This window comes from Anomaloglossus baeobatrachus, chromosome 1 (genome assembly GCF_048569485.1).
Source record: "Anomaloglossus baeobatrachus isolate aAnoBae1 chromosome 1, aAnoBae1.hap1, whole genome shotgun sequence".
Classification (NCBI taxonomy): Eukaryota; Metazoa; Chordata; class Amphibia; order Anura; family Aromobatidae; genus Anomaloglossus; species Anomaloglossus baeobatrachus.
The window spans coordinates 294839226-294864473 of NC_134353.1; the positions used below are offsets into that span (position 1 = coordinate 294839226).

The following is a 25248-nucleotide window of genomic DNA, read 5'->3' on the forward strand; positions in this document are numbered from 1 at the left end:
TTGGACCGCTCCTGAAAGCGTATGTCCACTCTAGTCGCTAGGGTAATCAGGGCGTCTAGGGTGGACGGTACGTCACGTCCAGCCAGCTCATCTTTGATTCGACCCGAGAGTCCTTCCCAGAAGGCGGCGGTTAGGGCCTCGTTATTCCACCCGAGCTCTGAAGCCAAGGTGCGGAAACGGATGGCGTATTGACCCACCGTCAGAGTTCCCTGACGTAACCGGAGAAGAGATGAAGCAGACGTGGAGGCGCGTCCGGGTTCGTCAAAGGTGCTGCAAAAGGCCTGCAGGAACTCCTGGAGGTTCTTGGTCATAGGGTCCTCCTTCTCCCACAAGGGGTTCATCCACGCCAGTGCCTCGCCCTCTAGGTGAGACATGATGAAGGCGACCTTGGCTTGGTCGGAGGCAAACAAATGTGGCAGCTGCGTGAAATGGAGGGAGCATTGGTTTATAAACCCCCTGCAGGTCTTGGGATCTCCGGCGTACCGGGGTGGTGAGGCCAAACGCAGTCTGGAAGCATCCGAGGAGGCTGCCACGGGAGCGGGGGCCGTGGATTGACTAGTGGAGACCTGGGGCGCTGAAGATGTGACTGAGGCTTGTAGCGTATTGAAGCGGGCGTCCACGGAAGTCATAAAGTTCAGCATACGGGTCTGGACTTCACGCTGGCGTTGGAGTTCCTCATGCAAGGCCGCTAGTGCTTCGGCGGGATCCATGGCCTGTTCTTACTGTTAGGGCCAGATGGACGGGCAGACCCAGGAGGTGGATCCACTGGTCCGAACTCCCTGATGAGGGAAAGGAGTCCGGTAGCCGGAGCACTTTAGGTAGCAGAACAGTCCGTGCACTGGAAGACAATGGAGAAGTCCCTGGGACCACGAGGTCACTGATGGTGGTCCGGGTGACGGAGCTCAGGTTCGGAAGCCGTGATGATGTCAGGCGGGGTCCGGAACCGTTGGAGCGAGATGACGGGTCACCGCAGGGATCCGAGATGGTACGGACTGTCAGGATGGCAGATGGGCAGCGTTCGGGGTTCGAGACACAGCAGGACCGGATGGCAAGGCAGGATCGGCTCTAGAAGACAGAGAGGTAAGTATCTCACAGAACACAAGGAGACCTGACTCCTAGCTTGGGAAAACACGAAGAACAGGCCCCGCTCCCTTGGACATTAACCCCCTATATACCCTGTACCTGTGTGCATCATTTCCTGTCAGTGGACACTGGCCCTTTAAGAAAGGGTCAGTGACCGCGCGCGCGCCCTAATGCGCATGCGCGCGGCTCGGGTGCCAGAAGCCAACACAGGAAGCTGAGAGGAGGACGCAGCAGAGCCGGCCATGGACTGGGAAGCCGACGGGCGCCGGGAGCGGGGACCAGGAGGCCTGGGAAGCGCGGGCACTGGAGGCTGGAGAGCGGGGAGCGTGGCAGGTGAGCCGGGGAGCGGAGCAGAGGACCCGGGGAGCGGAGCAGAGGACCCGGAGAGCATGACATATATATATATATATATTATTTTGTGATTAGTCGCTCTCAGCAGTAGGGGATGGATGCAGGAACACCTCTCATGTCGATTTTCACCTGGTTTATTATCAGCAGTCACAATCCATTGACATGAAGACAGCACTGCTTCCTCCAGCACAGGAAATACAAAGCAAAACAGAACCTCTGAGTGTGTCCAGAGGCCTGGCTTTTACTTCTGGGACCACACCCCAAGGTGGAGATATGGTGAACAGCCATCCCACCCATCTCTTTAGCTGTCCACAACAAACCCAGCCCAGGTAATACGAATTAACCCTCTCAGCACCTAATGTGCTTGAGTACTACATCCGATATGTGTATGATATTTATTTCCTTTTTGTGTATTGGAACAATATAAAAAAGCTGAAAAAAGGCAAAATAGGTAAAATTTCAGTCAAAACCCCAAAAATGGGCTGTACAAAATCGTTGCCACCTTTCCAAAATTGTAGGTAAACAACTTTGTTTTACTTAGGTGATGCTCGTTAAAACTCACCTGTGGCAAGTTACAGATGTGGGCAGTATGAAAATCAAACCTAAAACCAGATAATAAAAGGAGAATTTGACTCAGTCTTTGCATTGTATCTGTTTTTTCCACTCTAAGTATGGAGAACAGAAAGAGAAGAGAACTGTCTGAGGATTTGAGATCCAAAGTTGTTGAAAAATGACAACAATGTTAAGTTTACAAGTAGTGATGGGCGAACCAGGACTGTAAAAGTACAGATCTGCAGGACATACCTAGCATCCATGCACTGACCCCGGGCCCAGAGTTCTCAGGGAACTCTATGTAACTATCCAGATATGGCCAGATAGTTAAAAAAAGAAAAGGAAAAAGAAAGAAAATAGGGATGAGCAAGAGCATTATACTTCCAGAGTCTCCTGTGCCATGGTAACACTACTTCCGGGCCGCTCATTACTAGAGTTGAGCGCGGTTCGAGTGATTTTGGGGGGTGTTCTAGATCGCACTAGAACTCGAGCTTTTTGCTAAAGTTCGATAGTTCTAGTTACGTTCGAGAACGGTTCTAGCAGCAAAAAGCAGGGCTTTTTACAGCTACAGTGTGCAGGAGCCATCGCTGGCAGCCTGCCAGAAGCTGGTAACCAAGATAAACATCGGGTATCCAAGCAAAGCGCTTTGGTTAGTAACCCGATATTTATCCTAGTTACGTGTGCAGGAAGCCGACACTTCCCCGCTCAGCTCGCTCTGCCCCCTCCTGCACGCGGCATGTACACATACATACACACACACACACTCACACTCACCTGTCCCCAGCCATGCAGTCCACGACACTGACGTCCTCAGCGCCACATGACCCTGCTAGCCTCCACCCACTTCACACTCCGCCGCCAGCACACATGGCTCCGCCCACCTGGCACTCTGCACACATGGTCCCGCTAGGCTTCGCCCACCTGACACTCTGCACACATGGTCCCGCTAGGCTCCGCCCACCTGGCACTCTGCACACATGGTCCCGCTAGGCTCCGCCCACCTGGCACTCTGCACACATGGTCCCGCTAGGCTTCGCCCACCTGGCACTCTGCACACATGGTCCCGATAGGCTCCGCCCACCTGGCACTCTGCACACATTTCCCCGCTAGGCTCCGCCCACCTGGCACTCTGCAGACCTGGCACTCTGCACACATGGTCCCACTAGGCTCCGCCCACCTGGCACTCTGCACACATGGTCCCGCTAGGCTCCGCCCACCTGACACTTTGCACACCTGGCACTCTGCACACATGGTCCCGCTAGACTCCGCCCACCTGGCACTCTGCACACCTGGCACTCTGTACACATTACCCCACTAGGCTCCGCCCACCTGGCACTCTGCACACATTACCCTGCTAGGCTCAGCCCACCTGGCACTCTGCACACCTGGCAGTCTGCACACATTACTTCGCTAGACTCCGCCCACCTGGCACTCTGCACACATGGTCCCGCTCGGCTTACCTGTGGTGATGAAGTCCCGACCTCAGCGCTGTCACTGTCCTCCATGGCCGCCGCTTGCCACATCAGCTTCTCTCGCTTCCGACTCGAGACTGACTAGCGGTGACGTCACGGGCCTCTCGCGATACTTGGCTGTGAAGGTCATTGAACTCAGTGACAGGTGCTGTCAGCAGTGCAGGAGATCAGCGCAGGTAATGTACCTTGCTGACAGCAGCACTTGTCATCCCCTGCAGTGACCTGGGCTGACCCATTGATGTTAGCTCAAGTCACTGCATTGCTCTCCCAGCCAATGGGGAACATCCTGCTCTTCATTGACTGGGACAGTGTGGATCGTCATGGCAACCCCTTGGATTACACCAGACCTGGATTTGTTTTTCTTTCTAATAAATTGGTTAAAAAGGGAATGTATTGGGGAGTGTTTTTTCAAATAAAAATGTGTCTGTCGTCTATTTTTTTTTATTACTGAATGGGTTGGTGATGTCGGGTATCTGATAGACGCCTGACCTCACCAACCCCAGGGCTTGATGCCAGGTGACATTACACATCTGGTATTAACCCCATATATTACCCCGTTTGCCACCGCACCAGGGCGTGGGATGAGCTGGGGCGAAGCACCAGGATTGGCGCATCTAATGGATGCGCCACTTCTGGGGCGGCTGCGGCCTGCTATTTTTAGGCTTGGGAGAGTCCAATAACCATGGACCTCCCTAGTCTGAGAATATCAGACCCCAGCTGTCTGCTTTACCTTGGCTGGTGATCCAATTTTGGGGGGACCCCTACGTGTTTTTTTTTTTTAAATTATTTATTTAATTTAAAATAACAGCGTGGGGTGCCCTCAGTTTTGGATTACCAGCCAAGGTGAGGTTGCCAGCTATGGTCTGCAGGCTGCAGCCGTCTGCTTTACCCTAGCTGGCTACAAAAATAGGGGAAACCCTACGTCATTTTTTTTTTTTTAATTTTTTTTGGCTAAATACAAAGCTAAGCACCCCTTAGTGCCACATGAAAGGCACCAAAGGGTGCAAAAGTACAAAATGCAGGAGAGTGGGCATTATGTGTCTTTCTGCCGTTATAATGACAGAAAAGACTGATATGAAGTGTATAAGCACAAGAAAATCACCAGAGCGCTCTACGCTGTGAAAAGCAGTAGAAAATGGCACTGGAGTGAACATGTGACCGTCTCATGTAAGTTGAAGCTATGGATCCTGGGTAAATTTATGTATTTTCCCTCCTTCAGTTTTTTTGCAGTACACAAAAAAAATGGAAGGCACACGGATGACAAACAAATGACATATGGACCGTCTACGGAACGGAAACGGATGCCACACGGATGCACCCGTGAAAAAAAAACGGACTGTTTTTTTTAGACCACAAAAATGGATTGGTCGTGTTAATGTAGCCTTATTCTGATCTGCCGTTTATAAACAGCAGGCAGAAATAGGTGAATAGCGCCCCCCAGCGTCAGAAAATCTCCGGGGTTTCAGGGCTAGCTGAGACCCTGGAGATCATGATTCAGGACGGTTTTTCCGGTCCCCGCTCACGTGATCACAGGTATACACCGTACACCGATGATCACGTTACAGTAAATGACAGTGTCGGTAAAAAATTATTTATCTCCCATCTGGCATGAACAAACATGATAAATCTCCTCCCCGGTCCCCTCCGGTCCCCCGGCGTCGCCAAAGTGCCCCCCCTGATGCCCTCCCAGAAATCCAAGATGGCCACGCGCACAGCAGCGCGCCGGCCGCATTCTTCCTACTCCTCTGATTTCTGTCGCATGTGCCTTGACACATGCGACAGAAAACTCCTCCCCAGGCCCTGCCAGGTCACCCCCTATAACCCCACCGGTGTTCCCCGGTGTCCCACGATACCTGCGCAGCGTTGATCCCCCCACGGCCCTCTACTTCACAATAGACGCTGCCGCATGCACAGAGCGGCTGTCAGCTCAGCTTCCTGTGTTCAGACACAGTGAGTGGTGGTTATGCATCTGTAAGCTAAATGGGCGGCACGGTGGCTCAGTGGTTAGCACTGCAGTCTTGCAGCGCTGAGGTCCTGGTTTCAATTCCCACAGAGGACACCATCTGCAAGGAGTTTGTATGTTCTCCCCGTGTTTGCGTGGGTTTCCTCTGGGTACTCCGGTTTCCTCCCACACGCCAAAGACATACAGCGCTATGGAATTAATAACGCTATATAAATGAATAAATTATTATTATTACTGCAATGCCCTGCTCATGAGGTAAGGAACGTAATTGATCAGGAGAGCTATATACAACATTTCCAAATGGAGGGATTTGCTTTTATAGTTTCCCTGCCGAACGACTACCAAACATGAGAGTCTGTTATACGCCACAAGAAAACACATCTAAATAGCGAGCTCTGTTGTTAAGTATTCATTCAGCTGGATAACTGGACTTAAAGGGGTATTCCATCTCCAAGATCTTATCCCCAATATATAGTAGGTGGAATAGCAATAATATCAGCAAATACCAATATTTGGAAATGTAGAATAGTTCTCCTGATTAGGCATGCCCTTACCTCATGAGAAGGGCATTGCAGCTTTGGTAGCAACCATTACGACATGGATTCTGCTGCTGTGGACCCGGGGAAAGTGAGTGCAGATTCATTGCACCCACGTTCCTCACATGAAGGGTCTGAACTCCTAGAAAATGGGGGATATGTTCCCTGAGTGTCTCCCCCCATATTCTAGACGGTCCAGAGTTGTCGTGGGACCCCTTTATTTTTTTTCTTACAATAAATTGGTGAAAGAGGGAATGTTTTGGGGACTGTTTTTTCAAATAAATTTCTTTTGTCGATTTTTTTTTGTTAGTACTGACAGTTTATGATGTTGGGTATCTGTCACGCTCCCCGGGTCCTCGGCTCCCCTTCCCGGGTCTCCTGTCCCGCTCCCCGGCTCACCTGCCACGCTCCCCGCGTCCCAGTCTCTTGTGCCCGTCCTTCCTAGGCTCCCTGGCCGCCGATCCCGGCGCCCGACGGTCTCCCAGGCCCTGGCCGGCTCCCCTGCGTCCTCCTCTCAGCCTCCTTCCCTGGCTTCTGGCACCCGGGCCGCGCGCATGCGCATTAGGGCGCGCGCGCGGTCACTGACCCTTTCTTAAAGGGCCAGCGCCCATTAACAGGAAATGAGGTTAGACAGGTACGGGGTATAAAGGGGGTTCTTGTCCAAGGGGGCGGGGCCTGATCTTCGTGTTTTCTGAGCTAGGAGTCAGGTCTCCTTGTGTTTTCCTGCCATACTTACGTATCTCTCTTCTAGAGCTGATCCCGCCTCGCCATCCAGTCCTGCTGAATCCCGAGCCCCGCACGCTGTCCGTCTGCCATCTGACAGTCCGTACCATCTCGGATCCCTGCGGTGACCCGTCATCTTGCTCCAAAGGTTCCGGACCCCGCCTGACATCATCTTGGCTTCCGAACCTGAGCTACGTCACCCGGACTGCCATCTGTGACTCCGTGGTCCCAGGGACTCCTCCGCTACCTTCACTTGCACGGACTGTTCTGCTGCCCATCAGTGCTTCAGCTACCGGACTCCCTACCACCATCTTAGAGTTCGGCCCAGTGGATCCACCTCCTGGGTCTGCCCGACCGCCCGGCCCTGACAGTAAGATCAGGCCATGGATCCCGCTGCAGCACTATTGGCCCTGCAAGAGGAACTCCAACGCCAGCGTGAAGTCCAGACCCGCATGCTGCAATTTATGACCTCCGTGGACACCCGCCTGTACACGTTACAAGCATCAATGACGCCTGCGGCAACCAGGTCCCCCACTAGGCAATCCACGGCTCCCACACCAGTGGCAGCCGCGTCGGATGCCTCTCGACTCCGTTTGGCGTCACCACCTCGTTATGCTGGAGATCCCAAGACCTGCAGGGGCTTCATAAACCAATGTTCCCTTCATTTCACGCAGCTGCCACATCTGTTTGCCTCCGACCAAGCCAAGGTCGCCTTCATCATGTCTCACCTGGAGGGCGAGGCACTGGCGTGGATGAACCCCTTGTGGGAGAAGGAGGACCCCATGACCAAGGATCTTCAAGAGTTCCTGCAGGCCTTTCACAGTACCTTTGACGAGCCGGGACGCGCCTCTGCGTCTGCTTCATCACTTCTCCGCCTACGTCAAGGAACACTGACGGTGGGCCAATACGCCATCCGTTTCCGCACTTTGGCTTCTGAACTCGGGTGGAATAATGAGGCCCTGACAGCCGCCTTCTGGGAAGGACTTTCGAGTCGCATCAAAGATGAGTTAGCGGGTCGTGACGTGCCCTCCACCCTAGATGCCCTGATTGCCCTAGCCACTCGAGTGGACATTCGTTTTCAGGAGCGCTCCAAAGAGCTGGTTCGTGAGCGACGTGCGGTACGGCACTCCTCCCCGCCACAGAAATCCTCTGTGCCACAGTCATCAACAGCTGGGATTCCTGTCCACGAACCCATGCAGGTTGACCGAGTACGACAGTCTGACCAACGTCGAGCAGAGCGGCTCGCCAAGGGTCTCTGCTTTTACTGCGGAGAGGGCACACATCTCCTACGCTCCTGTCCGGAAAGGCCGGGAAACTCCAAAGCCTAGGGTTGGTAGGAGAGGCCACCCTAGGTGCTGGGACTCTCTCAGACCCAGTTATGTGGACGGTACAAGTATCAACAGGAGAGACGCGCTTCACGGCTGAGGCATACCTCGACTCCGGAGCAGCAGGCAATTTTATCCAGCAGGCCACGGTGGACAAATACCAGCTGCCTGTTACTCTACTCGAGAAGCCCCTACTGATTGCCTCGGTGGATGGGAGACCCCTCTCTGATACCATCTCCTGGATCACCAAGCCGGTGGAACTGCGTATCGGTGCTCTGCACACCGAGAACATCTCTCTCTACGTCCTTCCACACATGTCCCATCAAATCCTGCTGGGACTTCCTTGGTTGCGAACACACGAACCATCAGTCAGCTGGGGTACTGGCGAAATCACCCGTTGGGGCTCTGCCTGTCATGAAAGATGTATAAAGTCTATACAACCAGTCCGACGACCTCCGGTTCCAGAGAACCTACCGGGTCTGCCCTCGGCCTATTGGTCCTTCGCGGACGTTTTTGACAAGAAGGAGTCCGAGGTACTTCCGCCACACCGTCCCTACGATTGCGCCATCGACCTGCTCCCAGGAACAACACCACCTCGAGGACGGATATATCCGTTGTCTCCAGCCGAAACCAGGGCCATGTCCACCTACATCACGGAAAGCCTGGCAAAGGGATTCATCCGGAGATCCTCCTCTCCTGCGGGAGCAGGCTTCTTCTTCGTTAAGAAGAAAGAGGGTGACCTACGCCCATGCATTGACTACCGGGGCTTGAATCAGATTACCATAAAAAACAAGTACCCCCTACCGCTCATCCCCGAATTATTCGATTGGCTCAGAGGAGCCCGTGTGTTCACCAAACTGGATCTTCGGGGTGCCTACAACCTCGTTCGTATCCGCTCTGGAGACGAATGGAAGACCGCGTTTAATACTCGCGATGGGCACTATGAATACTGCGTGATGCCCTTCGGTCTGTGTAATGCTCCTGCCGTATTCCAAGAACTGGTGAACGACATTTTCCGGGACCTCCTCTACGTATGTGTAGTAGTGTATCTGGATGACATCCTTGTCTTCTCTCCGGACCTCCAGACCCACAGAGAGAACGTAAAGCTGGTTCTACAAAGACTGAGAGAGAATCGTCTCTACGCCAAATATGAAAAGTGCGTCTTTGAGCAGTCTTCTCTTCCTTTCCTGGGATACATCATCTCGGGTACTGGGCTGCAGATGGATCCAAAGAAGGTCTCCTCCATCCTCCACTGGCCTCCCCCGTCTGGACTGAAGGCAATCCAACGGTTCCTGGGATTTGCCAACTACTACCGCCAGTTTATCCCTCACTTCTCCGCCCTGACTGCTCCTCTCTCCGCTCTGACCAAAAAGGAGGCTAATCCAAAGGACTGGTCACCTGCGGCCGATGCCGCGTTTTGCTCCCTGAAGCGAGCATTCGCCTCCTCTCCTGTACTCCACCGACCGGAGTTAAACCGCCAGTTCACCTTAGAGGTAGATGCCTCCTCCTCAGGAGCCGGAGCAGTGCTCATGCAAAAATCCTCCTCCGGGAAGATGGTGACTTGCGGTTTCTTCTCTAAAAGCTTCTCAGCACCTGAACGTAATTACACCATCGGTGACCGAGAACTATTGGCGGTCAAACTGGCTCTGGAGGAGTGGCGCTACCTCCTGGAAGGAGCAGTGTACCCTGTGATTATCTACACGGACCACAAGAACCTGGAATACCTGCGGTCCGCTCAGCGACTGAACCCACGACAAGCCAGGTGGTCCTTATTCTTTGCCAGGTTTGACTTCCAGCTTCACTTCCGACCCGCAGACAAGAATATACGCGCTGATGCCTTGTCTAGGTCTCTCATGCCTCTGGAGCAGGAGGAAGAGACTACCCAACCTATCATCTCTCCTAGCAAGATTGTTCCGGTGGCTCCTGTCACTCTGGCCCAGATACCACCCGGGAAGACCTATGTCTCTGAGACCGACAGGCAAAAAGTGTTACACTGGGGTCATGCCTCGAAAACAGCCGGCCATGCAGGCCAGAAGAGAACATGGGGTGCGATTGTACGCCATTACTGGTGGCCATCCCTTCGCACGGACGTTGCCGCCTTTGTCTCTGCCTGCCCCTCTTGTGCCAGGAACAAGACGCCCAAATACCTGCCCTATGGCCGTCTTCTGCCTCTGCCGATACCCTCAGTTCCATGGCAACACATAGCGATGGACTTTATTACGGACTTGCCAGTATCATCCGGACACACAGTCATATGGGTCGTGGTGGATCGGTTCTCCAAAATGGCTCACTTCGTCCCTATGCCCGGACTGCCCTCTGCTCAGGAACTCGCGGAAGCCTATATACAACATATCTTCCGCTTGCATGGCTTTCCTTCCCACATCGTGTCCGACAGAGGAACTCAGTTCACCTCCCGCTTCTGGAGGGCTCTCTGCAAACATCTGGGAGTGACTCTGGACTTTTCTTCCGCTTACCATCCTCAGTCTAATGGCCAAGTGGAAAGGGTCAATCAAATCTTGACCTCCTTCTTACGTCACTATGTCAACGCCCATCACGACGACTGGTCCACACTTCTGCCTTGGGCTGAATTCTCCCATAACCACCACGTCAGTGAGTCGTCCTCCAAATCTCCCTTCCATGTCGTTTACGGACTGCAGCCTTCCGTTCCGTTGCCTATATCCCCTTCTTCGGATGTCCCTGCTGCTGATACTGTAGCCCGTGACTTCGCTACCATTTGGGACTCTGTCAAGGCGTCCCTTGGGCGCGCTTCCCAGCGGATGAAGAAACACGCTGACAAAAGGCGTCTAGACCCTCCGTGTTTCTCTCCTGGTGACCTGGTCTGGCTTGCTTCCCAGTACATCCGACTGAAGATACCTTCCTACAAGCTGGGTCCTCGCTACATCGGGCCGTTTAAGGTCCTCAGCAAGATCAATGAGGTCTCCTACAAACTGAGGCTTCCGACCACGATGAAAATACCCAACTCCTTCCACGTCTCTCTACTCAAGCCGGTGTTCCTTGGTCCCTTCTCCGCTGCTGCCAGTCCGGCTCCTCCTCCTATTGCTGAGGACGACATCTATGCGGTAAGGGATATCGTGGCCATGAAGACTGTTCGTGGCCGGCAGTTCTTCCTGGTGGACTGGGAGGGGTATGGTCCTGAGGATAGATCCTGGGAACCCAGGGAGAACGTGGGCTCTCCTCTGATCCGTGCCTTCATGTCCCGGTTGCGGGGAGGGGGGCGTGGGGAGGGGGGTACTGTCACGCTCCCCGGGTCCTCGGCTCCCCTTCCCGGGTCTCCTGTCCCGCTCCCCGGCTCACCTGCCACGCTCCCCGCGTCCCAGTCTCTTGTGCCCGTCCTTCCTAGGCTCCCTGGCCGCCGATCTCGGCGCCCGACGGTCTCCCAGGCCCTGGCCGGCTCCCCTGCGTCCTCCTCTCAGCCTCCTTCCCTGGCTTCTGGCACCCGGGCCGCGCGCATGCGCATTAGGGCGCGCGCGCGGTCACTGACCCTTTCTTAAAGGGCCAGCGCCCATTAACAGGAAATGAGGTTAGACAGGTACGGGGTATAAAGGGGGTTCTTGTCCAAGGGGGCGGGGCCTGATCTTCGTGTTTTCTGAGCTAGGAGTCAGGTCTCCTTGTGTTTTCCTGCCATACTTACGTATCTCTCTTCTAGAGCTGATCCCGCCTCGCCATCCAGTCCTGCTGAATCCCGAGCCCCGCACGCTGTCCGTCTGCCATCTGACAGTCCGTACCATCTCGGATCCCTGCGGTGACCCGTCATCTTGCTCCAAAGGTTCCGGACCCCGCCTGACATCATCTTGGCTTCCGAACCTGAGCTACGTCACCCGGACTGCCATCTGTGACTCCGTGGTCCCAGGGACTCCTCCGCTACCTTCACTTGCACGGACTGTTCTGCTGCCCATCAGTGCTTCAGCTACCGGACTCCCTACCACCATCTTAGAGTTCGGCCCAGTGGATCCACCTCCTGGGTCTGCCCGACCGCCCGGCCCTGACAGTATCTAATAGACGCCATGACATCACAAACTGCTGGGCTTGATCTCAAGTGACTTTACAGCTAGTATCAACCCAATTTATTACCTTGTTTGCCACTGCAACAGGGCACGGGATGAGCTGGGGTGAAGGATTGGCGCATCTAGTGGATGCGCCACGTCTGGGGTGCCTGCGGCCTGCTATTTTTAGGCTGTGAAGGCCCAATAACTATGGACCTTCCCACCCTGAGAATACCAGACCACAGCTGTCCGCTTTACCTTGGCTGGTGATCCAATTTGGGGGGACCCTACTTTTTTGTGTAATTATTAATATTTATAAAATAATTATAAAAAAAGAGCCTGGGGGGACCTCCACATTGGATCCCCAACCACGGTAAAGCTGCCAGCTGTGGTTTTCAGGCTACAGCCATCTGCTTTACCCTAGCTGGCTATCAAAAATGGGGGGACCCAACATCATTTTTTTTGTAACTATTTTTTAAATAGAAAAAATTAATGGGCTTCCCTGTATTTTGATTGCCAGCCAAGGTAACGGCAGGCAGATGGGGGTGGCAACCCATAGCTGTCTGCTTTATCTGCGCTGAGAATCAAAAATACCGCAGAGCGCTACGTCATTTTTTTTAAAGATTTATTTTTACAGCACTGTGATGTCCAGCAATCAAAATACAGGGAAGCCCATTTTGTTTTTAGTTATTTAAATTAATAATTAAAAAAAATATATATGGGCTCCCGCTGCATTTTTTGTATTGCTAGCTAAGGGTAATCCAAGCAGCTACTGGCTGCTAACCCCCACTGCTTGGTGTTACCTTCACTGGCAATGGAAAATCCAGGGAAGCATTTTTTATTTTTTTTGCCAAAAAACTTGAGCTTCGCCATATTTTTGTATGCTAGCCATGTATAGCAGGCAGGTGCTGGAAGAGTTGGATACAGCGCCAGAAGATGGCGCTTCTATGAAAGTGCCATTTTTTGAGGCGGCTGCAGACTGCAATTCGCAGCAGTGGGGCCCAGAAAGCACAGGCCAACCTGTGCTGCGGATTCCAATCCCCAGCTGCCTAGTTGTACCTGGCTGGACACAAAAATGGGGCGAAGCCTACGTCATTTGTTTTCTAATTATTTCATGAAATTCATGAAATAATAAAAAAAGGGCTTCCCTTTATTTTTGGTTCCCAGGCGGGTACAAATAGGCAACTGGGGGTTGGGGGAAGCCCTACCTGCCTGCTGTACCTGGCTAGCATACAAAAATATGGCGAAGCCCACATAATTTTTTCAGGGGGCAAAAAACTCATGCATACAGTCCTGGATGGAGTATGCTGAGCCTTGTAGTTCTGCAGCTGCTGTCTGTCTGTATGGAGAAGAGCAGACAGCAGCTGCAGAACTACAAGGCTCAGCATACTCCATCCAGGACTGTATGCAGACGTTTTTTGCCCACCAAAAAAATGACGTGGGCTTCGCCATATTTTTGTATGCTAGCCAGGTACAGCAGGCAGCCACGGGCTGCCTCCAACCCCCAGTTGCCTATTTGTACCCGGCTGGGAACCAAAAATATAGGGAAGCCCGTTTTTTTTAATTATTTCACTTATTTCATGAAATAATTAAAAAACAAATGACGTGGGCTTCGCCCCATTTTTGTGTCCAGCCAGGTACAACTAGGCAGCTGGGGATTGGAATCCGCAGCACAGGTTAGCCCGAGGTTTCTGGGCGCCTCTGCTGCGAATTGCAGTCCGCAGCCGCCCCAGAAAATGGCGCTTTCATAGAAGCGCCATCATTTGGCGCTGTATCCAGCTCTTCCAACAGCCCTGAAGCCGGGTGGCTCGCTGGGTAATAATGAGTTAATACTAGCTTTGTTTTACTAGCTAGTATTAAGCCAGAGATTCTTAATGTCAGGCACGTTTGACCCGGCCATTAAGAATCTCCAATAAGGGGTTAAAAAAATAAAACACCACACAGAGAAAAAATACTTTAATAGAAATAAATACACAGACACATTAGAGACTCCATGTTTATTACTCACTGTCAGCCCTCCACGATCCATGGTCTTCTGTCTTTCTCGTTCAACAAATGCAGCTCTGCTTCATCACTGCTGCATGGGGGAAGATGCTGCTTCCCGTGCAGCCTTCACTCCGTGCGTTACCATAGTAACGGTGCTCCGATCATGTGGTTCCCGGAGCCGCGGTTAGCGGTGACGTCACTGCTAACTGCGTTGCTATGGCAAGGGTGATCTCCGTTAATGACTGGCTGTGTCAGCCGGTCCCTAATGGAACGGGGAGTCGACCATGTGCTAGAGCATGTCGCTGGTACACGGCGATACACAAATGTGCACCGTGTACCAGAGAGTGCAATGACAGGATCTAGGACAGGACATGACATCAAAGCCATGTGACCAGTCTGTAGCCAATGAGATAATAGCCACGTGACTGGTCACATGGCTATTTTGACGACGTAATGGAAGGCCTGTCAGTGATGGTTATCGGGAGGACGCAGCGATCATCGGAAGGAATAGTGACAGGAGACAGAGTGCAGAACGCATCGCGGGCACCGGTAAGTGTTATGGCAATGTTTATTAACTGTATGTGTAATTTTATAATGCGTTTTTATGTGTTTGTGATTGCCTCCCATTCTTTCCTATTGGTTCGAGTTCGGTTCGTCGAACGTTCGCCGAACCGAACTCGAACGGTGTCCTCGGTTCGGCGAACCGAGCTCGAGCCAAACCGCGGCTGGTTCGCTCATCTCTACTCATTACCCTCATGCATATTCACTGCTTCCCCCACCCACCGGCAGTCCCAGCATCTGTGATTGATTGCAGTCAAATCACGCCCCCATCCTGTGTGACAGCGGGTCTGACTGCTTGGAATTGCACACACTGTCTGCATATATATAGTGGTGTAAAAATAAATAAGTAAACCAATAAAAGGCATAGGGTCCCCCCATATTATGATACTCGGCACATATAAAGTCTGTGGCTTCAGGTTGCAGCCCCCAGCCATGTGCTTTCCTCGGCTGTGTATCAAAATAAGAGGGACCCAATGCAGCTTTTTAAAAATTATTTAAATAGTTTTAAAAAAATGGCATGTGGCCCCCCCCCAATGTTTATACCAAGACATGATAAAACCGACAGCTGGGGGCTGGTCTGGGGAGGCCCATTGTTATGGCATCTATGAGACCCCCCAGTACTAATCTGTAAGTTAAAATAAATAAACACAAACCCTGAAAAAATGCTTTATTTGAAATAAAATACAAAAAACACCCTCTTTTACCCCTTTATTAACCTTAAACACCCATTTCCGACATAATCCACACTAGGTTGCACGAAGATTCCAGTTCTGTTACATACATACTGAAGTCACTGCTCAGGGGCACAGAATATGTCTGAACATTGTGGACTTCATGCAGAGACTGAATTAGCCACAACCGTGAGCAATGATGTCACTCAGTTTATCTGCTTTCATAAGCTGGAGGATCCCACAGTGACCTCATTAAATCAGTGACCTCACCTTAGGTGAACTGAGTTCATAGACCTTGCAGAAAACTGTTTTTTTGCCAAGAGATGCAGATTTGGTGCTGAAATTTTTACACCATATTCCTGCCCCAAATCTGCATCTTCTGGCAAAAAAAAGCATGAAAACATGATGTTGCTTTGATGCTGTAGTGATGCGATTTTTTTTCCAGTAGATGCAGGATTATGGTGTATAAATTTCAGCACCAAATCTACATCTCTTGGCAAAAAAACACACAAAAACGATTTTGACACCATTTGGGTGCAGTTTTCTACCAGGAGATGCAAATTAGGTGCTGAAATGGATGCACCAGATTTTTGCATCAAGTTTAAATCTTCTGGCAGAGAACTGCACTGAAGTGATGGCAAAAATGTTTTTGGTCCTGAAATTTATACACCATATTCCTGTACCAAATCTGGATCTCCTGTCAAAAATGCATCAATAACGCAGTAAAACTGCATCGTCTTTTCATGCGTTTTTTTTGCCCGAAGATTCATATTTGGTTCAGGAGTATGATATATAAATTTCAGCACCAAATCTGCATCTCCTGGCAAAAGACATGGTTTTCTGCAGGAGATACAGGTCTGTAAACTCAGTTCACCTGAGGTGAGGTCACTAAGTTTAATGAGGTTACCTGAGGTCAGTGTACCTGTAATCACAGGTGGGGTACTAGAGGAATCTCCAGCTATGACCGCAGATATACTAAGTGAATTCACTGCTCTCAGCTGCGGCTAATTCAGTCTCTGTCTGTAGCCCACAGCATGTGGACATGTTCTGTGGCTGCACGCTTCAGTATGTATGTATGTAACAGAGCCAGAATCATCATGGGACCTCTTGTGCATTACCTCAGAACTGGGTATTTGGGCTTAATAAAGGGGTGAAAGATGGTGGGATTTTTAGCATTTTATTTCAAATAAAGGATTTTTGTCTTTATTTCTTTTCACTTACAGATTAGTAATGGGGGATCTCATAGATGTCCCATTACTAATCTAGAGATTAGTGCAGCTGTGTGCTGTGATTAATCCCTTTTATCACCCCGATTGCCACCACACCAGGGCAATAGGGATGAACTGGGTAAAATGTCAGGATTGATGCATCTAATGGATACAACAATTCTGGTTAGCTGCAGGCTGCTATTTTTAGCCTGACGGGCCCAATAACCATGGGTTTCCCCAACCTGAGAATACTAGCCCCCATCTGTTGGCTTTATCATGGCTGGATATTAAAATTGGGGTTTTTAAAATTATTTATTTAAATACATTTTCAAAAGCTGCATAGGGTCCCTCTTATTTTGATACACAGCCAAGATAAGCACATGACTGCGGGTTGCTTTATTCGTGCTGGGTAAAATAATATAAGGGAACCCTATACCAATTTTTTTATTTATTTCTCTTTACACTATAGAGATACAGACAGCTTACAAGCAGTCAGATACGCTGTCACACAGGGTGGATGTGCTCTCTGACCGCAACCAATCAGAGACGCTAAGAATGCCTGTGGCCGGGGGAAGCAGTGACTATGTATGATGGTAATAAGCAGCCCCAGAAGTAGTGTTACATCTGCATAGGACATTTAGGGTGGCTTTGCACGTTGCGACATCGCAAGCCGATGCTGCGATGTCGCACGCGATTGTCCCCGCCCCGTCGCAGGTACGATATCGTGTGATAGCTGGCATAGCAAAAATTATCGCTACGCCAGCTTCACACACACTCACCTGCCCTGCGACCGTCGCTGTGGCCGGCGACCTGCCTCCTTCCTGAGGGGGCGGGTCGTGCGGCGTCATAGCGATGTCACACGGTAGGCGGCCAATAGCGGCGGAGGGGCGGAGATAGGCAGGATGTAAACATCCCGCCCACCTCCTTCCTTCCGCATATCCTATGGAAGCCGCAGTGAGGCCGGTAGGAGATATTCCTCGCTCCTGCGGCTTCACACACAGCGATGTGTGCTGTCGCAGGAGCGAGGAACAACATCGGACCGTCGCGTCAGCGTAATTATGGATTACGCCGACGCTGCACCGATTATATGATTACAACGATTTTGCGCTCGTTAATCGTATCATCCAGGCTTTACACAGTACGATGTCGCATGCGATGCCGGATGTGCGTCACTTTCCATTTGACCCCACCGACATCAAACCTACGATATCGTAATGTGCAAAGCCCGCCTTAGGAAGTATAAAGCTCCTTCTCTAATCCCCTAGCCCTACCATCTTAAAGGGCATGATTCAAGTCTCCATGGACTTATATGGGGATCGGCGACCGGGTAGATATCCGAAATTCATTCCAGTCCCAAACCGGATTTTTTTTAAAAAAAAAATAATATGGTTGGACTCGCCGATTCCGGATATCTGCGGATTCGCCAATCACTATGTACAAGTCCATCTCCAGAGATCTGGATGTTCCTTTTTCTATGGTGCACAACCTATTCACAAAGTTTTCAATCCATGGCACTGTAGCTAATCTCCCTGGACATATAAGGCAGAGAAAAATTGATGAAAGTTTGCAACATAGGATAGACTTTGTGGTGTATTATTGGCCCCAAAAAAGTTCCAAAAAAATTGAAACTGCCTTGCAGGCTAATGGTTCATCAGTGTCAGTGAGAACTATCAGTAGACATCAGTCCGACCACCGTGCGGAGCTGCCGCCCGACTTCCGTGCGGAGCCGCCGCCTGACCTACACCCCACCTATTGTCTCCTCCCCATAATCCTATAGAATGTAAGCCCGCAAGGGTAGGGCCCTCTTCCCTCTGTACTAGTCTGTCTACTGTAACTTGTATACGTATTTTGTATGTAACCCCCCTTCTCATGTACAGCACCATGGAATTAATGGTGCTCTATAAATAAATAATAATAAAATAATAATAAATAGACATTTGTATGAAATGAAATGCTATGGCATAAAACCCAGGAGAACACCCCTGATGACACAGAGACATAAAAAAGCTAGATTGCAATTTGCCAAAATCGACGTGAGTAAGCAAAAATCTTTCTGGGAGAGACCAAGGTAGAGCTTTTTGGTAAAGCACATCATTGGGCCTACAAAGAATACAGCAGTACATGAGATCAGTGATCAGAGAGAGAAAAAAATCATGTGCCACAGTGGGACTAAGTAAAAAAATAAAAATAAAATTATAAAAAAATAAGCACACACAAATAACGAAAATCCATTCACCACTAAAAATGCAGCTTTTGTGTTCAAACAAGAATAAACAAGAAAACATACACATAATTGGTATTACCGTGTCTGGAACTACCCGATCTATGAAAATGTCACGTTACTTATTCCAAACGGCGAATACCATAAAAAAATAAACAAATAAAACATACCAAAAAGGCAGATTTTAAAAACACTGATAAAAATGAAAACATCAAACCGTCCAGCAAAAATAAGCTCTAATATGGATAATTCGGAAAAAAATAAAAAAGTTACAGCTCTCAGAATATGGCGAAGCAAAAACAAATTAATTTTTGGAAAATAGATTTTAGTGTGTAAAAGTAGCAAACCATAAAAAAAGTTACATAAGTCAGGTATCGCTGTAACCGTAGTGACTCGAAGAATAAATTGGTGTTATCAATATTACCACACAGTGAAATGCGCCAAAAATATATAAAAAACAAATTAGTTAATTTCTGGTTTTTCTTCAGTCTTCCCCCAAAATGGTCCCAAAAATTTCTCCAACTCGTTGCACAAATAATAAACTCCCATACAACCCTCTTGACCAAAAAGTAAAAAAGTTACAGCTATCAGAATACTGAGGTGGAAAAATTATTTATTATAAAATAGCATTTTTACTGTGTGCTAGAAATTGAACAATAAACCCAATATAATTCTGGTATCGCTGTAATCGCACAAACCTGCAGAACAAACCTGTCCTATCACTAATACTGTATGATGAATCGCGCAAAAATAAAAACATGAACTTTTCTTGTACTGCTGTCTATTTCTTCATTCTACCTTCCAAAAATCAGAATACGGTACAGCTGATATTTAGCCTGCGCTCTTCGCTGAGCACTTACGTTTGGTTTTCCATGTAAATTCCAAAAAGTGCGTTTCAGAAAAAAACCCATTGGAACCACTCATTATAATGAAGCAGATAAAAACACTTTGGTGTTGTTTCATTTCAGAAATGCCCCATCATTTTACACATCTTTTTAGCTCACAAATGTGGACAACAACAGCTCTGGGCATGCCTAAAAATATGCACACCAGTGAAGAATCCAAGGTGTCTCCATCTGCCTCAGTAAGTGACTGATTCTGTCAGGGGTTTTTGTCGGAATCAGATTTTTGAGGATTTATATGGAAACGTTCAGCGCAGAACACAAGAATGTGATCCCAGCCTTATAATGAAAGTGATCAAAAAATGTTCTGTACCCCAAAATGTTACCAATAAAACCCAAACTTATCCAGCACAAGCACAGCTCACATTTAGGTCCATCATCTGTCAATCTGTCTGGAAATATTGTGGGGTCCCACATTACTCGTAGAACAAAGACTCTGGAAAAGTGATATGGCACCCACCCCTCAAATAAAATCCACAATTTTAGCCACAATCTATTCAAAAGGAATCTGCGTTCTAGATACCAAGTCGTGCTCCTTTCCATCTGATCCCCACTGTGTATTGAAATATTAGTGTACAGCCACATATGGGGTACTGCACATTTTGTGAAAATTGCATAACAAATTATCCTGTCAATTTTTTCCTGTTACCCGTTGTGTGAATTAAAATGTTTAGGCTAAAGCAAAATTTTAGAGGAAAAACCCTACAATTTTCATTTTCATGGCCCAATCTAATAAAATTCTTTGTAATTTTTGAGTTATAAATACTCACCGCACCAATTGATAAATTCATTATAGGGTTTAGTTTGCCAAATGGGGTCACATGTGAGTGTTTATACATTTTTGACACCTCATGAGCTCTGCAAATGCAACATGTTCAAATTTGCGCTTCAAAGATCAAATAGCCCTGTTCGTATTCCAAGCCCTGCCATGTGCCCAAACTTTAGTTTTTGACCATGTATGGGGTATTACTGTAACATGGTTACATAGTTACATAGATTGAAAAAAGACTTAGGTCCATCTAGTTCAACCTCCCTCTACCAATTATATATTTTGCCATTAAATCATTTATAACCAACAATGTTATGTGTACTGAGGAAATCATCCAGCCCATTTTTAAAAGTTGATATAGTTTCAGCCATTACTACCTCTTGTGGTAGGGCATTCCACAGTCTGGCTGCTCTAACTGTAAAGAACCTTTTCCTATTTAGCTGCCGGAATTGACTTTCTTCTATTCGCAGTGAGTGCCCCCTGGTCCTTAGTATTGTCTTAGGAAGGAAAAAGTCATGTGCCAGTCCTTTGTATTGACCACACATATATTTATACATATAAATGAGATCTCCTTCTTTTTCTAAGCTAAACAAATCCAACTTTTTCAACCTCTCATCATATGGGAGGCCTTCTGTTCCTTTCAATTATCTAGTTGCCCGTCTTTGATCTATCTTCTGAATGTCCTTTTTAAAATGTTGAGCAGAAAGCTGGATCCCATATTCTAGATGTGGCCTTACAAGTGATTTATAGAGGGGTACCAATATGTTGGGATCACGGGATCTAATCTCTCTTTATATACACCCTAGAATCTTGTTTGCTTTTGCAGCTGCTACCTGACATTGAGTGCTGCTGCTCAGCTTATTTGTAACTAGAATCCCCAAGTCTATCTGTTCTGTAGTCACAAATTTAGTTCCATTTAATGTATACGCAGCTATAGGATTACTCCGTCCTAGGTGCATTACTTTACATTTATCAACATTAAATCTCATATGCCAAGTGTCTGCCCATTCTGACACTTTACTATCAATCAATCACTGTGTTCCAGAGAAATTGCTTAACAGATTATGGGGTCCATTTTCTCCTAATTTTCATACAAATCTTGGGCTAAGATAACTTTTTTTGTGGGAAAAAAACCTAACCATCATTTTCATATCCTCATTTTAAAAAGTTCTATGAAGCACCTATAGGTTCAAAATGCTCAACACTCCCCTAAACAAATTTCTTGATGGGTCTAGTTTCCAAAATGTGGTCACTTATGAGGGATTTCTGTTGTTTTGGTACCTCAGGGGCCTTGCAAATGCGACATGATGCCCACAATCTATTTCAACCAAATTTTCTTTCTAAAATTCCAAAATTGCTCCTTTTGTATCGATCCCTTCCATTTGCAAAGAGAACTTTTTTACTACATGTGGGATATCGCTGTGCTCATAAGAAAGTGGATATCAAATTGTTTTGTCCCCTTTTTGGTGGTTCTTTTTGTAAGAGTGAAAAATTTGGTAATAAAGCATAATTTTTGTGAAAAAAATGAATATTTTAAATATAACAACCTAATATAAAATTCTGTGAAGTACCTGTGGGTTCAAAATGCTCACTATACTCCTGGATAAAATCCTTGAAGGGTCTAGTTTTCAAAATGGGGGTCACTTGTAGGGGGTTCTGATGTTTAAGTGCCTTAGTTGACCTGCAAATGCAACATGATGTCCACAATTAATTTCAGCCAAACCTGCTTTCCAAAATTCAAATATTGCTCCTTCGATTCCGAAAACTCCCATTTGTCCAAATAATAATATGACATCCTAATGTTATCAAATTCTGTGAAGTACTTGTGGGTTCAACATGCTCAATATATCCCTGGATGAAAGCCTTGAGGTGTATTGTAAAATTCAAATGATGCTTCTTCCCTTTCGAACCCTCCTGTTTGTCCAAAGAGAGGTTTCTGACCACATGTGGGGCATTAGAGTCCTCATAAGAAGCTGGGTAACAAACTTTGGGGTCCTTTTTTGTGTTATTTCTTGTAAAAGTGAATACATTGGGGCTAAAGCAACATTTTTTAGGTACAATGCATTTTTTTCATTCTACTATGCATTCATTTCTGTGAAGCACCTGAAGGGTTAATAAACTTCCTGGATGCTGTTTTGAGCACTTTAAGGGGTGCATTTTTTTAGAATGGTGTCACTTTTGAGAATTTTCTGTCACATAAGCCTCTTAAAGTCACTTCAAATGTGATGTGGTTTCTAAAAAAGTGGTTTTATAAGTTTTGTTGCAAAAATTAGAAATTGGTGATAAACCTTAAACACTTTTAACTTCCTAACATAAAAAAATTATGGTTGAACAATTGTGCTGATGGAAAGTAGACATGTGGAAATGCTATTTATTAACTATTTTTTATGGTATACCTCTATGGTTTGTGGGTTTTAAATTTCAAGTTTGAAAATTGTGACATTTTCAAAAGTTTTGCCAAATTTCCGATTTTTTAACAAATAAACGCAAAAAAATTGTCCTAAGTTTATCAGTATCACGAAGTACAATATGTCATGAAAAAACTGTCTAAAATTACTAGGATTCATTTAAGCTTTCCAGAGTTATTACATTATAAAGTGACATTGGTCAGAATTGTAAGACTGGTCATTGGGGGGTCAAAATTGGCTCTGCCATTAAGATGTTAAAAATTATGCAATGGGATTTTCTGGATTTTTGGAGGGATTCTGTCTGTCACAGTTGAAGTTGTACCTATGATAAAAATTACAGACCTCTCCATTCTTTGTAGGTGTGAAAACTTGAAAAATCAGCTTTACATCAAAAACTTCCATTCCCCACTGTACGCAATGGTATGGATGCTGTTTAAAAATACAATAATATTTTAATTTATAATGATTATTACCTTTCTTTAAATTCATATAGGTTAAGGATAGGATTGAAGAACCATATAAACGTCAAAAATCTTCTGTATTTTCATCAGGAACGCAACGGCTGAGTACCCAAATAACTGAGGTAGAGTGAGTATTTCTATTGGAACCACTCATATCATTTACTTAGGTTTATGTCATGTTGGACAGTTAAAGCATTTATTGACTACTGATCAAAGCCTTCTTAAAGGGAATCTGTCATGGCGGAAAACGCACAGTTCCTGCAGATGTAGGATTAATCTGCAGTAAATAGTGTTACAATGCAGCCTGGCTGCCTTACTGAAAGCACAACTACATGGCTAAAATGAACTTATTTCCTAATGTCATGACAGCATGCACAGAGTGGTTACAGTCACCGCACACAGCGCTGCGCACTATGCTGTGAGCACACTCTGGCACTTTGACAGCAGAATCTGAAGTGCCAAAATGTTTTTTTTATATCTGTTTTGCTAGTAAACTTTTACTCTGCACACAGGGATTGAATGTTGATGAAAAAAATATATATATTTTTAATGCCTTAATGACTCATGACGTACTATATATGTCATGATTTGTCTTCCTGCCTTTGAGGGTTTGCACACTGAGCACGCATCTTTCCCTGCAGATGAAGGCTGAATCTTTAAGACTTCATCTGCCTCTAACAGTTACAGGGGAAGTGGCGCTTTGCCTGTGGCTGGTAACTTGTTAGATGCTGCTGTCAATCTCTGACAGCAGCAGTGAACGCTTGCCGGCAGGAGGGTGTGCTCTTCTTCTCACCCCTCATCGACGCACTCGCGATGTGATTGTGAGATTCTAATGAGATGTCATGACAGCTAGGGGTCAGTTGATAATCACTGTGTCAATCATCTCAGTACTCCTAAAAAAACAGCCCGTGGCCAGCGTTCATAAGAGGCTGTGATTTCTTCTATATACAGCAATGCTGTGGCATTGCTGTATATAGAAAAAGTGATCAGACTATTTAAGATTCAGATCTCCTAAGGGGACTATTAAATGCCTACTGCTAGGTCAGTTTTATGGTAAAAAGAACTGTGTAAATAAAAAATCCAAAAACAATCACAGAATTTCACTTTTTTCCTATTTTGCCACACTTTAGAATTTTTTTCATGCTAATCATTACATCATTTGATGAAATAAATGTTATCCATAGTTACAACCACTAGCAACTAAGTGTTCCTAAATGCCCATGCATATCTAAGCTACTACAATGCCTTGCACATGAAGTAAATGACATACGTACGTATGTGTTATGCATGTTTCCCTCCTGTCTACGTTGTGAAGAACATGGGAAAAAAATCAGTGTTATATCATGGAAAAGACACATCAATGTTATTTGTGTTACAGCTATACAGTATGTGCCTACATGGACTGTGATTTTTTTGTTTGTGAGTGTAGCCTCCGCCATTGAAGTTATGGAAAATGTAATCAATTAATTCTTAAGACACAAGTTTAAATAAACTTTACAAACTTTTTTTTGTTATGCATAAATGTAACTGAATAAACCAAAATGTACATCCAAGCACATGCATTATGTGAAAAAGTCAGAAATTATCTCTGGCACAGCCATATGCAACAGTTGATAACAATTCTTTGAACTGGCCTAGAGCTAAACATCGCTTTACAAGTTAATCCTATTTAGACTTTTTCAGAAGAATCGGAAATGACATTTTAGTTCTACTTCTATAAACTCATTTTAATTGTTCTTCTTTTCCCCAAGGAACAATTATTCATTTTAAGAAATGCGAGGCATTGCAGACTGCTTTGTTTGGCATGTTGTGCAATTCTTTCAACACGTTTATTATAAATAAATGAAAGGTAATATACATCTCTGCAAGCTATGCAATAATATGCTTCTGACTTCTTTGGTTTTCAGATGGAAATTCAGAGGAAAGATTTTATAGTTATCTTCTAATGGAAATAGTCCATCTTTTCCTAATCTCTAGCAACTGTCCTCTTCTGTTAAGGGTTGGAAATTCTTCTTGGCATCAATCAATTATAGATTTCTGGGAAAGCAAATA

At 47.0% G+C, this 25248-nt stretch overlaps 1 protein-coding gene across 1 annotated transcript in view; it reads left to right on the forward strand.

The window, feature by feature from the left end:
• STPG2 (sperm tail PG-rich repeat containing 2) overlaps positions 1–25248 on the forward strand; it is a 1306190-nt gene that overhangs the window by 394070 nt on the left and 886872 nt on the right. The window contains exon 11 of the mRNA XM_075337064.1: positions 23229–23318. Within this exon, the coding sequence (XP_075193179.1) occupies positions 23229–23318 (90 nt within the window). The remainder of the gene's footprint in view (positions 1–23228; positions 23319–25248) is intronic.